At 41.4% G+C, this 15,172-nt stretch overlaps 1 protein-coding gene across 3 annotated transcripts in view; it reads left to right on the forward strand.

Moving 5' to 3' along the window:
- The first annotated feature begins 985 nt into the window (after window positions 1-985).
- Gria4 (glutamate ionotropic receptor AMPA type subunit 4) overlaps window positions 986-15,172 on the forward strand; it is a 268,341-nt gene continuing 254,154 nt past the window's right edge. For 2 of the 3 annotated variants that reach the window (XM_042674861.1, XM_042674863.1), the window contains exons 1-2: window positions 1,053-1,179; window positions 2,373-2,531. In XM_042674861.1, coding sequence (XP_042530795.1) covers window positions 1,092-1,179; window positions 2,373-2,531 — 247 coding nt within the window. In that variant the 5' untranslated portion in view covers window positions 1,053-1,091. Of the gene's footprint in view, window positions 1,180-2,372; window positions 2,532-15,172 lie in introns of all 3 variants that reach the window. The other variant, XM_042674862.1, reaches the window with a different exon arrangement.

Genomic DNA, 15,172 nt, shown 5'->3' on the forward strand with positions numbered 1-15,172 from the left:
TGCGGCGGGGCAGCGGGGGCAGGGGGAGGCTCTGACCCCCCCAGCCCCGGCTCCGGGCTTCCAGACCGGGCCCCGCGGGCCAGTTTCCTGCCAAGTGCAGCCAAGAAGCAGCGAGACTCCTGGAAAGCGAAGAAAGGGGCCCTCGGGGGCGCCCATCCCCAGAAGCCCCGTCCCCCTGCTGAACCCCGGAAGAGGAGAGGCGGAGGGGAGGGGGGTGCCCAGTGAGGGACCAGGGGCCGGAGAAACCCTGTCCCCAGTCCGGAGCGTCCGTGAGTCCGGGGCGCTGGGGTGAGTACCCCGGGGGGGGGGGGGGGAGGAGAAGTCGGGCGCGCGGGCGGAGGTGGGGGGGGCGCAGGGGAGGGGACGCGGGCGGGGGGCGCGCGGGGAGGGGACGCGGGCGGGGGGGCGCGCGGGGAGGGGACGCGGGCGGGGGGCGCGCGGGGAGGGGACGCGGGCGGGGGGCGCAGGGGAGGGGACGCGGGCGGGGGGCGCGCGGGGAGGGGACGCGGGGCGGGGGGACGCAGGGGAGGGGACGCGGGGCGGGGGGCGCCCATGCGCCCGGCTGGTGCAGGCTTTGGGGTGGGGGGGGCGTTGGTGTCGGCGGGTGCGATCCGGGCGCGCGTGCGGCGCCGGTGTGTGTGCGTGTGTGTGCGTGTGTGTGTGTGTGCGCGCGCGCGCGTGTGTGCGCGCGTGTGTGCGTGTGTGTGTGTGCGGGAAAGCGAGCGAGGGGCGAGCGAGGCACCGACAGAGCGCATGTCTCGTCCCCGCCGGCAGCCACTCGCCGTCCACCACCATCTTCTGCATGTGCCACATTTGCAGCCGGACCGAGACTCCGTCTCCCAGGGCTATGGAGACTGCGGGAAAAGCCTGGCCGCCGCGCGCCCGGGGCTGCTGAGGGCAAGCGCCGCGCTCGCCCAGCCCGCGCTCTCCTCCTGCCTCCCGTGCGATCACTATTATTATTGTTGTTGTTGTTATTTAATTTTAGCGCCAGCGTCTCCCATGCCTGGGCCGAGCCCCCTTTAGGAAGAGTGTGAGAGCGAGCGGGCGAGAGAGAGCGAGAGAGCGCGCGCCAGGGAGAGGAGAGCAGGAAGATGAGGATTATTTGCAGACAAATTGTCTTGTTGTTTTCTGGATTCTGGGGACTCGTCATGGGAGCCTTTCCAAGCAGCGTCCAAATAGGTAAGCGCCGCGGGGCCCCGCAGACCTCCCAAAGTGAGTTCCCGGAGTTGCGGGCGAGCTCCCGGGGCTCGCTTCGCTCCCGGCCGCGGCCCTTCCTCCTCCGCCTCCCCGCGCCCGGGGAGGCAGCCTCCGCGGCCGAGCCTCCGCCGGCGGCGTGCCCGCGGGACGACCGCCCGCCCAGCCGGCCCCCTCCAGCCCCCAGCCCCGGGTCCACCTTGGATCTGACTCGGTTAAGTCGGGTTGCAGGGAGTGGGGTGGGGTGGGGTGGGGTGGGGGGTCCCCTCTGGGGGAGGGGTGTCTGTATTTCATACGATTCACCTGATGCTGGACGCAGCCGCCTCCATCCGAGTACAGAAGGACACTGGCTTTTTATTTTATGTTATTGTTTAACCGTTGCCACCGCACCGGGTGCCTTTCCCGGCTGTGGCTTAGCCTATGGCAAAGTTCGATGCCTCTCTGATCTCTCTGATCTCTCTGTCTCTCTCTCTCTGTGTCTCTCTCTCTCTGATCTCTCCCTCTCTCTCTCCTCTCTCTCGTGTGGCTTTGTTTCCTTCTTCACGACAGCTCTTGCCTGGCTAGCTGCCTCCCCTCCCCAGCCACCCTGGGTCCTGGGCTCTGTTGGGCTCTGCTGGCTCTGCTGCTCTCCTGGCTTTTCATGGGACGCAGCTATTGAATTTCTTCCAGCCCAGCCTCAGTGCTGCATCGTTTCTCGTGGAAGGTGCAGCCAGCCCCCCGAGCTCAGGAGACTGAAGGGCCACGAGCAGCAGAGCCACAAAGTTCATCTCTCTCTCTAAAGCCCTGGCTCTTGGCCAGGATGCCCCTGCATTCCTCCAGCCCTGTGTTTCCATGTACAACCCCTCCCCCCCGTGTGCATCTGCCTGCTCTTCTGAAAGAGAGAGAACCCCAGAGCTCCCGGTGTGACCATGTTGGGAATCCTGGGGTGGACAAGTGACAGAAGGTAAAACCCACGCTCGGTGTGCTCAGAGGTCACTGTGATCATGACACATCGGGGCCAGGAGAAAAGCAGGGCTGTCCTCCAGAACCAAAACACCGAGCATGCCTCTTAGGGACTAGTCTCCCCAAAATGTGCCAGGGATCGCCCCTTTACTGTACGGTGCTTGTGAGTAGACTTGACAGTGCTTCAGACATTGACGAGAGGGGGCACTGAATGCGTTCCTCTCTGTTTGCCATAGGTGGTCTCTTCATCCGAAACACAGATCAGGAATACACTGCTTTTCGATTAGCAATTTTTCTTCATAACACCAGCCCCAATGCGTCAGAAGCTCCTTTTAATTTGGTACCTCACGTGGACAACATCGAGACAGCCAACAGTTTTGCCGTGACAAATGCCTGTAAGTAAAAAAGCTAAGTTACATGAGTAAATGAGAAGAGACCTGAAATGAGGTATTGCCGTCCCTTTGTGCTCTTTTATTGTGGTTTTGTGAAAGAATGTCACGATTCCCACAGTTGGCTGCTTGCAGAGGAAAATCAGAGTTAAGGGAAGATTTCATCTGGGATTATTTAGTTCTTCTCTCCTTTCGTTCCTCCCTACCTTCTTCTTTCTTCATTTCTTGTATGGAAAATACAACTTCATTTCCCCTTCAGTGCTATTCCCATCATGTAAATGTCAGTTTAGTGACATGTACTTAATCTAGTTTTTGTGTTCCCTTCCTTTAGTTTTTTTCTCTTGTTTTTTTTTTTTTTTTAAATTCTCTTCCTTGGTTTTTTTCTTTGCTGGTCACTTGAGTAAACCCAAGTCTTCTTGCACAGAGGGGCAGCTGCTCTTTTCCCCGATGCAGGTGAGGGTGAGGGAAGGCTTGCATGCTGGGGAGAGACGTGGGATGGAGGGTGTCTGTTTGAGTCGGTTGATGCCGCTGGTCTAGTGATGTCACTCGAGTCTGCCCCACTCCTATGTTCTGGGTTGTAAATGTCTCTGCCTATCACGCAATGCATATATCCTGTGGCTGTGATGCCATGAATTGTACCTTGATGCCAAATCAACTTAGTCTCAGATCCACCTGAACTCACAAACCAGCCCAGCTGGATCTACTCTCTCCACAATGTAGTGAAGTGAGTGACCTCACGTAATGTTCAAAGGAAATGGTCGCACCGTGTTCCCACACAGGATTCTGTGTCATTTCACTTAAGGAAGCACATGGGTTAATTCACAACATGCAATAATCTAACAGCTGGCCAGTGGGTAGCGTTCTACTGCCTTTTCGTTCTAGGAGGAAAGGTGTATTTTGAATGTTTCCTCTGATTGATGTGCTCATTTACCACTATTTCATAATTCTAGAGGAAGAATGGCTCTAGCTGATCTAAGATGTACTGGGAGTGTTTCCATATAAAATTTCCCATGATTTCACAAGAAGGATAAAATGTTTAAACTGAATCATAGATCGTTTTTATGATGGCAAGTTGGCACATCTTTCCATTTTAAAAGGATCCTCTTACTACAAGAAAGTATACTGAACAAAGAAGCAAGTAATATAGGAAGCAAAGAGTTTGTAACTGATTTGAAGGTTTCTCTTTCACTAGCAAATATTTTCATTTGCATTTGTGTGTGGTTAACTCATTTAAGACATACTGTGATCACTTTTTCTTGGTTTGGGGGTGATCTGTTTACTAGAACTGTTTATTAGAACAGTTTATTAGAACTGTTTATTAGAACTGATCTCATAAGAGGTTGGAGCATTGGACAGTTGTGTAAAATCTCACACTTACATTACTTTTCATGGATGTGCTAGTTCCTAAGAAGACTACTTCATTTTAAAAAACCCACTTATTTCATTAACTGATGGAATTAGCATTACATGAAGCAGAAAGCTATTATTTTTAAGCCAGAAATACATATGTCTGAGTTATGCTTGTAAATAGACATTTTTTTTACAAATTTTGTTATTAGTATTATATATCTAGAATTAAAAAAGGATGTCAGCAGGTCCAATAGTTCCGTAAGTGTTCTCCTTAACACATGAGTATTGTTTGTTTATTTAAATACTTTTCATGTGTTCAAGATTCTGTTGATATAAACATTACTAGCTTTAAAAGTAATCCATACTCTCTACATGAAGGTACTATATCAACAGTAGATTACTTTTAAAGTAATGAATGATTTTCTTAAAAGTGACAGATACATTAGTTTGATTTTTGTATGGTTTTCACAAATTAAGACCTTAAAACTGTGAAAAGTTTGCACAGTGGTTTCCACCTACGTAAGGTATGAAGTGCCAATCCTTTCTTCGTCCTTATAATTAACCTCATTTGGGATCAACTTAGTGACTACTATTTTATTTGTATAAAAAATTATGTACGAATCCTGTGTAAATAAGAGATAGTGGTGAGAAGTCGCATACAGAATCTGGGGGGGAAAGGTATGAAATAGAGTGGATGCTACTATTTAATACATTAAGAGTGCGGAAACCAAAAGCAGGCTTTATTCTGTTTGTTTTGAATCTAAGTATTTTACAGTGTTGGCGATGTAATTTTTTTTTTTGCCATCATATGCAATTGATGTAGGGGTTTAAAAATACTCCTAAACAGCAAAATGTAAATAAGGGAAAATATTTTCTAGTGGGGAAAAAGACAATTATTTTGACAAATGACTATGCCAAATATCCTTAAGGCAAACCTGAGCTGAATTTGAGAGTATGGGTCAGCTGATTGGTGGCTGTTGAATGCATTGACCAAAAACAGATGCACATGTGATTTTTCCAGTCTAGTTAAAGGTAAAACGTAAGCAAGAAGTATAGGCCGACCTCATATATCAAGCTCTTGCCTTTGGCTACAAAAGGGTAAACACATTTTTTTTTCTCCCTGTGTTACAGACTGGATTTTCAAATGTGTCATGTTGGATTGCAATGTAGGGCACTGGATTTCTTTTAACTCAGTATAAATAAGGGTCATTAAAGAGGGTGTTTTCAGCATTTATGGAACGCATCCCTCCTATTAAAGCAGTGTATTTATGGGCAGATATAATTTAAAACTTTATTTTGCTCAAGATAACAATAGTATCTACAAATATTGTGGGCAACTAAACTCATCTTTGTATAGAGTTTATGTACACCTAAGTGATCTGATTATCTCAAAACCTGTATTTTTAATGTAAATCTTTAGTCCTTGGAAGGACATCTATTTTGGCTTTACAGTTTTTCCAGAAAGCATTACTTTCTTTTTTTTTTTTTTGTAGCTATTTACATGGTTGGAAAGTTACACTTTGCTAGATATGAAAGATAAATTAGAAGAAATATAGATAATATTTAGGACCTCTTTCAATAAAATTGTGTAATAAAAAGCCCTTGAAGTAAAATTTCAAATGTAATTAGATACACACATTCCTTTGTTGGGATGTATACAGAGTATACGGGATGATAAAAAATTATCATTGGAAACACACAAATTCCATACGGATAATATTCTTTAGTAAAAATACCATCATTTCAGGTAGATATTAAAATAGTTATCTTTGAAAACAAGCATGTAAATTAAGTCAAAAAATGCCTTTTATAGAACATTTGAGGCAGCCAAAAATAGGCTAATTGTCAAAATATTTTTCCAATAGTTACTAGCTGGAGATTTGGCTAAAGGATATAATAGGTTAAGTTTCAACAAATGTAGTAACCAAAGTAGTCTATCAAGAAATTCCCTATATGAAAATAGTACTTGAGACATTACTCTTACTAGTTTAATTCATCTACATTAAATTCCCTATCAAGGCAGCCTCTGTTCAATATAGTCACAGATACTCAGTTTCTAAAATGAGCCTTTCAGTTTTCTTCCAGCCAGGTAGAAGTATGTAATGAAACATTTCAAGTACTCATATATTGTTATCTTGATGAAATAGGAAAGATTTTTATAGAATATCTCCCACCTTTTTAATTTTTATGGAAGAACCAGTTGGTTAATTAATTTCGTGCTGGCCCTGAGGCTTGAATTCAGGGCCTGGGTGCTATTCTTAGCTTTTTTTTTTTTTTTGTCAGTGGTGGGGCTTGAACTCTGGGCCTGGGCGCTGTCCCTGAGCTCTTCAGCTCAAAGTGTTTGCTCAAGGTATGTGCTCTGTCACTTTCTATCACTTGAGCCACAGCACCATGTCTGACTTCTGTTTTTTTTTTTTGTGGTTAATTGGAGAAAAGAGTCTTATGGACTTTCCTGCCTCAGCTGACTTCAAACTTTGATCCTCAAATCTAGAATTACAGGCATGAGCCACCAGCGAGCGCTTGGCTCCTTTTCTTAGTTATAAATATGTTTATCTTGCTCTCCTCTTCTGTCAAAAATTTTTCAGTTGTCCAACAGATGATTGAGAAGTTGCAACAATCACAAATGGATTATGTAGCATACTCTAATAAACATCAAAAGCCTTTTTATTCTTTTAAGATAAATATTACTTCTGTTTGTGGCCAATTTACTTTTCAACCCTAAATATCCAAGATGTACATGTAGTTTGGCATGTAAAGTAGATTTGTTTAGTTAACTTAAACACACAGAGAATGTGACATATGAAACAAGACCTTCAGGGAGGTATGTAACCCAAACACACCAAACTTACCCAATAACTTGGCAGTTTAGGTCTAACTAACACTGTTAACATATTGTGCATTTTCCCTTTCAGAAACATGCATCCCTAAAAAGCATTCTATAGGCTTACATGAGGCATTAATTATTCCTAAACATGATAAAGATAAAATTCTGACTGTAAAGAGCGAAAATAGTCGGCGCCGGTGGCTTACACCTGTAATCCTAGCTACACAGGAGGCTGAGATCTGAGGATCACAGTTCGAAGCCAGTCAGGGCAGGAAAGTCCAGGAGACTCTTATCTCCAATAAACCATTCCGAAAAATCTGGAAGTGGCCCTGTTGCTCAAGTGAAAGAGCACTAGCCTTGAGCAAAAGAAGATCAGGGACAGCACCTCAGGCCCAGAGTTCAAACCCCAAGACTGGCAAAAAAAGACACAAAAAACCACAAAATCACAAAAAGTAAAACTACTTCAGAATTAAGAATCATTTTGCTTACTTTTAGGAACATGAGTGATGTGATTCTATTGTGCCTCTTATTAAGCTTCCTTAATTTGAACTGATTGCAAAAGTCTATTCTGGTTTGAAATAATTCTTTAGTTTTACCATTTTTTTAATCTCTTGCCCATAATTATCTACTTTGAGGTTAATGACAGAGATCTGAGTCATATTCCAATGGATTATCCATCTATTAAATCATAGGAAGGGCCATAATTTCCATTGATAAATCTCTCAGGTGTCACAGGATTAAGCTTTCATAAAACTGTCAGAAACATTCCTTACTTATTTTCCATTCTGGATTCTTCCAAAGGTTTTTATTTCCCAAGGAGGAAGCATTTTAATTCCTGCTGTTGTGAAAAGTCTGTATCTTCATCTTTATCCATCCATCTTAACAATTTATCATCTATCTATACATATATATATTTACAATTAATGTTGTTGTTAGGGATTTTACAATGAAGAATGAGCATAATATGTCTTACATGTTATGAAATACATAGATTTTTTTGATAGCTTTCATCTGTATGATTTTATTTGACCTCAAGCTAAGCTTACAGTGAGGTAGTCTGAGAAAATGGTACTGTATTTTGTAATTTGGTATATTTCGGCACCAAGAAGTTAGTTTATTTGCAGAATAAACTAATTTATAGTTGTATAACTAGCTTATAGTTATATAAACTAATTTATAGTTTATTTGCAGAATAAACTAACTTATAGTTCCAGACTATAAAACCTGAGCTTGAACCAGGTCCTCTAACTAACATCACAGTGCTTTCGTTTAACAGTGGGTGGCAAGGGTATGGAAATACCCATTTGTAGTGAGATTGCTTGAATTACAAAAGAAAAGAGAATTGTCATTTATCTTTTCTCTAATTACAAGTTTTGAAGAAAATAGGACAAGACAGTTCTGGGCAATTTGTTCATTAATCACATGATGGTGAATGATAACAAGGAAGGCCGAAGTCATTATGCAAGAATTATCCATTCATTCATTAGACTGGATAATAGTAGAACCATCGATTCCCTAAACATATTTATGAAACAGCTTTCCTGAGGACTTGTGTGAGACATTGGGAACATAAAACCTGTAAGAGTAGCTGCTCCTCTTGGTGAGCTCAATGGGAAAGGGCCAGGTCCCATTGCAGATTGCAGTTCATGAAGATAAGTGCATGAAAAGGAAAACAAGAAGCTATGATTGAGAGAAATACAGGAAGGGTAATAATACCTGGTGTGTCATTCTGTAATATTTCCTGATATGAAAGCTCTAGTTGGGTCATTTGAAGGAGGAGAAGGAAAGAGGTGATGGATGGCCAAAGATGTGGTGCATGAGGCTGCATCTAGGGCATGGGGAGGCAGGTGCATTCATTCAAGCTACTGGATATAGTTAATTCTGGCTGTGGTATAGAGTATGAGGAGGAGAGTTATGCTAAGAGATGAAGATAAGTTAGTGTTTGAGAAGTACTATAGGATTTTATCCTTGCCACCAATCAGGAGCTTTTCTATAAACTCCATCTAGCTTCTTCCCTGAGAGGAAGTGCACTCAATTTGTCCTCACTGGAAAAATCCTTGGCCTGGGCCCTTTGCCCACGCTGTCATCTTATTTTTAATTCTTCTGTTAGCTTCAGAGGGCCACATATTCCGCATCAGCTCCTTCTATTTTTATCACTATTTAACTTTTCCCTTACAATCGGCACTCCTGGAGCACCTTGCTCTTGAAGGTCATCGGTGACTTAGAAATTAGTAAATCCAATTGTAGGGGCTTAGTCTTCAGGGCCTCTGAAGAGCTTGTATGATTTCACATTGCTTACAACAATGTTCTCCGAAATGCATGCATTCTGTAATTATAATAGTATTGATAACAGCTATTATTAGTACATTGCTGACTGTATACCCTGGTTCAGGGTTTCATTGGTTGGCAGTGTTTTTTTTATTTTTTTTTTATTAAGCAATTGTGCAAAGAGGGTACAATTCTATAAGTCCAGTTATGAGGACAATGCTTTTTGACCGCTGTTACCTCTTCCATTATTCGTCCCTATCCCCCCCATTCCTATCCTCAAGTAATAGTTACATAATTACACTTCTCACCCATCCTCCCTCTATTCTTGTCCTTCCCTTGCCCTTCCCCCTATAAACATATTTCCACTCTTTGTTACTCATTTTGGCAAGCAGTATATTAGATTTTCATATGAGTTACACCTTCGAATTCCCCCCTTAGGTATTTCATCCTTTAGTCAGTTGGTTTATGTGTATACGCACAGATACACAGCTCTATATGTTATCATGAAGTTTGTATTTTAGCTCTAGCTTCTACAAATGTGAGAGAAAACATGTGCTGTTTGTCTCTCTGAGCCTGGCTTATTTTTTTTTCTGCAGATAACATATAATCTTTCTAATGGATGAGTAAAATTCCATAATATGTATGTACCATGTTTTCTCATCCGCTCATCAGTTGTAGGGCTTGTGGGCTATTTCCATAACTTGGTTGGTGCGAATAGAACAACAATGAACATGGGTGTGCATGTGTCTTTACCTGACTTACAATTCTCTGGGTAGATGCCGCAGAGTAGTATGGTTGGATCATGGGATAGTCCTATGTTTAGTTTTCTGAGGAATCTCTAGACCACCTTCTGAGTAGTTGTGCTAGTTTACACTCCCATCAACGGTGTTAGAGGATTCCTTTCTCCTCACATCCCTGCTTGCTTTCTTATTATTTGTGTTCTTGATGCTGGCCAATCTTACTGGGGTGAGATGCAATTTTAATGTTGTTTTGATTTGCCTCACCTTTATGGCCAGGGATGTTGTACCTCAATTTTTGTACAAATCTGTAAAAAGTAGGCATTATTTTTATCTTTTTATAGGCAGAGAAGCTGAAGATCCACATAGCTCAGAAAATTTGCCTCTGACCACAAAAGTATCCACAGCCTCTGGGTCGTAAAGTCAGCCTCAGATCTTAAAGTCAGTTCTCTAAAACATTGGACTTTTCATCTCCTGCCCATATGGCAGTATCATGATTAGTAGGTTCCTACAACATGTACATCACTTGGTATGACTATAGCTAAGGGGCCCTCAATTTAAGTATCAAGATGTTTATCTCAAAGCTACCTCACTAACAACTTTCATTTACTCCCAATGAATCTGTATAGCATTTCACACTGGAAAATTACTCTTCTTTGAGATTTGAAATTCAGCACAACATTTAAGGATTCTAAAGGGAGACATTCTCAGTGCTTTAGATTGCCAACTTCATATCATAAATACCCGGATGTGTAAAAGACAACTAACTAACTCCTAACTGTTAGGCACACAGTGCTGGATGCTCTACTACTTGGCCAGCATACTAAATTTTATGGGAGAATTTTTCGATTTCAGAATTACTACACAAATTAAACACTGTTTTCCCTGAGAAAATGGTGGTAAGATGGGCTTAGCTGTAAGGTGATTTCTTTCAGGGTTTCCTTGACATCATTTTGGATTCTAGACTGTCGGAAAGCATCAAGATTAAGTCAAAATTCTTCCTGTTTTTATAGCAACACTGCTTGCCTCTGATTTAATGAAACTGCCATATTGTCAGTACATGTAAAATAAAATATAAATAATTTAAGAGTTAGACCTCTTTTTCATAATCTACCATATGTCTCCAGGTAAAGCGAAAGTCATACAGTCACCGAAGTCAGTGTTTGCTTACTTTTATTATGTGTTTGCTCATATTTATCACATATGTGCATTTTCCAATACGCAGTTTTTCATCACTAAATTTAAATATAGTATGCTATAAGCTGATTGCTTTTCATATTTTATTATATAAAATACACACTTCTTCACATTTTAAATAACTCAGAATAATTTTAAATAATCCCTACAAGAAAATATTTTTAAATCCCACCACTTGGACTTAATGAGAATAACAGTTTGCTGTAAATCTTTCCAGACATCTTTTTGTCCTGTACAGACTAGAGAGAGAAAGTATAACCAAAGCAATATTCTATTATGTATCTGATATGTAAATATCACTCTATAATTTTAATGATGTATTTCTCTTAATAATAGTTTTTATAAACTGACAGAAAATACTATTTCATTTTCTTCTACTGCTACATAATATAACATGCCATTTGAGGGGCTTTATGTGCTAGATCAACATTTGGTTGTTTCTACATCTTTTTTCAATGATGGGTATTAAACCCAAGGCCATATGTGTACTAGGCAAGTACTTACCACTAACCTATATCCTCAGCCTTTTTTTTCCATTTTTTTTTTATTGTGAAAATACTGTACAGAGGGGTTACAATTACATGGGCAAGATAATGAGTACATTTCTTATCAAGCATTGTAGCCTCCTCCTTTGTTTCCCCTTCCCATCCCTTCCCAGCCGCCCCCCCCAACCCTCCCCCCCCCAAAGTTGTAAAGTTCGTTTTCGACATGACAACTTCTACTTCTCATTGTTGCAACGGGTCCAAGAGATTGAGTTTCCCTTTGTAGCTTCAGCTGGTCCTGAACTCATGATCCTCATGCCTCTGCCGCTCCAGTGCTAGGGTTACATACAGCTCCTAATCACTATAGCTGGCTCACATTTTTAGCATTGCAAATAGCAGTAAAACTTTTTGTGTACCTGCAAGTACTCATGTGGAATCATCAACCCTCAGGGATAAATTTCTATATGACATGATGTAGATTTAGGCTTTTAATTGATTTTTTTTATATCTTCTTCTGAAAAAAATGCCACCTAAAATCTGTAAACACCAGTATGTGATAATAATCGTTTCTCTATGACCTGCCAACACTGGCCATTATCAGTCTCTTGAATCTTTACTTGCTGGGATTGGTGAAAATGGCATCTAATTGCTGTTTTAATTTACATGTTTTTGATTAATAGTGAGACTGAGAAAATTGTCCAGTGTTAATAAGGGCTATATACTCTTCTCTTGCCAGTCTACTTGCTCCTTTATTTATGGGGATAGTTTATGTACTCTAGAGGTTAACTTTATCCTATCTGTTACAGATGCGTTTTTCCACTTCTGGCTTCCAGCAGCATCGTTTGTGATGTCGTTTACCATATAGATATGGAAATTCATAATTAGTCAAGTATGTGACTCATTGTTTTTGTGCTTTCTGGGTTTGGCTACATGATTTACAAACATCCCTATCTTATATAGAAATACCATTGTATATTTTCTAGTGCCTTTGTGGCTTTAACCTTTGTGGTTTATATTTGTGACCCTAAATCTTCTAGAATTTCTTTTGTATGGAATCAGCATTCCTTTTTGTCCTGCACCGTGTGTTTGAGTAATCTATCCTTTTGAAAATCCGTTGGAGCTGCTCCATCTGTGTACACCGGCTGCCCTTTCTTGACTGAATTTGAGCTACGGGAAAAATTCTGCATTTTATCTCTTTCAAAGATTTTCCTACTTGCTGCTTCTCATCTGTCTGCCCTTTTCTGAAAGTCCCTAGCGGTTGCACTGCTGGTTTTGGTATTTTTATTGTCTACTGTATTGTTATTCCTAATAGTTACCTGATCTTTCCCTTCTTCTGATTGTCATTCCCCACCTCAGTTCTTTTTGCTTCTCTGGACAAAGTCCAGCACAAATATTTTCAGTATCTCTATTTTTAATCGCACCGTTTACATCCAAGTCAGTAGTACTACCTTAATGGATTCATAAGCAATGTTGATTCTACATTTAATAGTTGAGTTACTTTATATCCTGGAGCCAGAAGTGCTTGTCTGAATTTAAAGTCAGATGCTGGCTCTTCCCACTTAAACCCTTCCAAAAGCTTCCCGTTCCTTTAGGATACAAGTTCAGCTCTGCATGGTCCTGGTTGATGACCTCTTGATTCTGGATGACCTCCTGGCCTTGCTAAGTGTGGTAGAGTCTGGTCTAGACTTCTTTCTGTGCCCCTGTACCCATTTCTCTTTTTCTTGGAATGTTTCAACCCAGCTATTGGCTTATCTAGCTTTTCCTGTAGCTCCAAGATGCAACTGATACCAACTCAGAAATACCTTCCTGCTTCCTCTCTCCAGAACAAGCCCTCCAGAGTCTGTCACGCTGTATCATCATATACTACTAATGGTTGTCTTTGCTTTTCTCACAATCTGTAATGATTATTTTCATCTTCGTATAGCCATCCACTGTCTGTATTTCTCACAGAGAGCAAAAAATTTCAGAGTGAATGGCTATGTTTGCCTTCTTTAAATGGAGTGTCCTCATAATCTCACACAGTTGTGTATGATACAGGAATTGATCGAATTTCTGCATGAATGAGTTTTCTCTTTACTCATTTTCCTCCCCTTTGGCATCTTTGGAAGCTAACTCATTTCATGCCTTCCCTTACACAAAGACAGCGAGGAAGATTTAAAGAAGTGTTACTAATTTCTTTAAGCATTCTCATCTCATTTGTTTTTATTACACCAACTTATAGCATGAGCTAAAGTGGGAAGAAAATACATTCTGGCAGGAAAGAAAAGTCACGACTCCTAACGGAATCCGATGTGCATTGGTTTGGCCAGAGAGTTCCATGATAATAGTAAATGTGGTAGAACAAAAAGGCTACATGCCTGTAACATTTGGTGTTTGCTGACAAAATAACTTGAACTGCTGACGCAAAGTGCTGGGGGTAGAGAGAGAGTCCACCTGGGCAGGCAGGTGAGCTGGGAGCAGACGCAGGAGTTTACTGTGCAGATACTGGCTGCGTCCTCAGCACTTCTTAGAGATCATGGGGCTTAAAGATTCTGGAAGAAAGGGGTGTGGTGGAATCCAATGTATCAACTCATTCCTGACAAGTCTCCACTGTTACCTCTGTCATTAGGGTCACCATGTTTGCATGACCCTTTATTTCTCCCTGTTCAAAATTAACCTATCCTTAATTAATAACTATATAGATAGCCCTGCCTACCTAGGAATGTTTGAAAGACAGCTTACCATGTCTCCTTTTTCAGAGATTTAGAATCAAGGGAAAGGTTTCCCCTGAGAGTTGCATGGTGTTTCTTTGCTCCATGGAAAGCCTACAAAACAAAACGTTTTCTTTCTTACTCTGGCAAGCTAGGAGGCCAGTTTTTATATATTTTATGGTTCAGTAAAATCATCACTATTCATTTTAAAATTGTTTCTTTGTTTTGTCCATCCTTGACTTTTCTAGAGTTAGATAGATTACATAAATATAACATATTTTAAATATATATGCATGTTTATATACATACATACACACCTTGCAAGTACATCATTTTTGGAAAGTAGCAGAGTAGTACTGCAATATAAAAAACACGTACATCCCATTCAACTTGGATATTGGTCTGCTTTTACCTGAATAGTCAGATTTTCTGATTAGTACTGTATAATTTGTACTAAGGGGACATATGGTATCTATCTTAACAAATATGCTGGGTAGGTATGAGTAACATGGAAAGAAATTAATTTTGTTTGTGTTGTTCAACTTTTGCTAAGAATTTATTTATTTAGCAATTTTATTTTTTTTGGTCCGTTGTGGGGCTTGAACTCTGGGCCTGGGCGCTGTCCCTGTGCTTTTCAGCTCAAGGTGAGGGCTCTACTGCTTGAGCCACAGCGCCACTTCTGGTTTTCAAGTGGTTTATTGGAGATAAGAGTCTCACAGACTTTCCTGCCCGAGCTGGCTTTGAACCTCGATCCTCAGATCTCAGCCTCCTGAGTAGCTAGGATTACAGGCGTGAGCCACCAGCACCCAGCTAAGAATTTATTTCTATAGACATTAAAGAAACAATTTCCTCTTTTCCTCCCTTTCCTTCATAATTAATACATAACTTATTGAGTATGGAATATTTATGTTCTGGACACTCATAGAGACCTTCAAAGTAGATGCATTAATAAAGTATCAGATGAGGGATGTAAAGGAATTCACAGACTAATGGAATTGATAGGTCAGCTATGTACAGAGCCTAGCTATCTATCATGAAATTATTCATGGAACTATCGCCTTCCAACCTTTATTTCGGCAACATTTAAAACTCATCTGGA

This window comes from Dipodomys spectabilis, unplaced genomic scaffold, assembly GCF_019054845.1.
Source record: "Dipodomys spectabilis isolate Male_0828 unplaced genomic scaffold, ASM1905484v1 ptg000023l, whole genome shotgun sequence".
NCBI lineage: Eukaryota > Metazoa > Chordata > Mammalia > Rodentia > Heteromyidae > Dipodomys > Dipodomys spectabilis.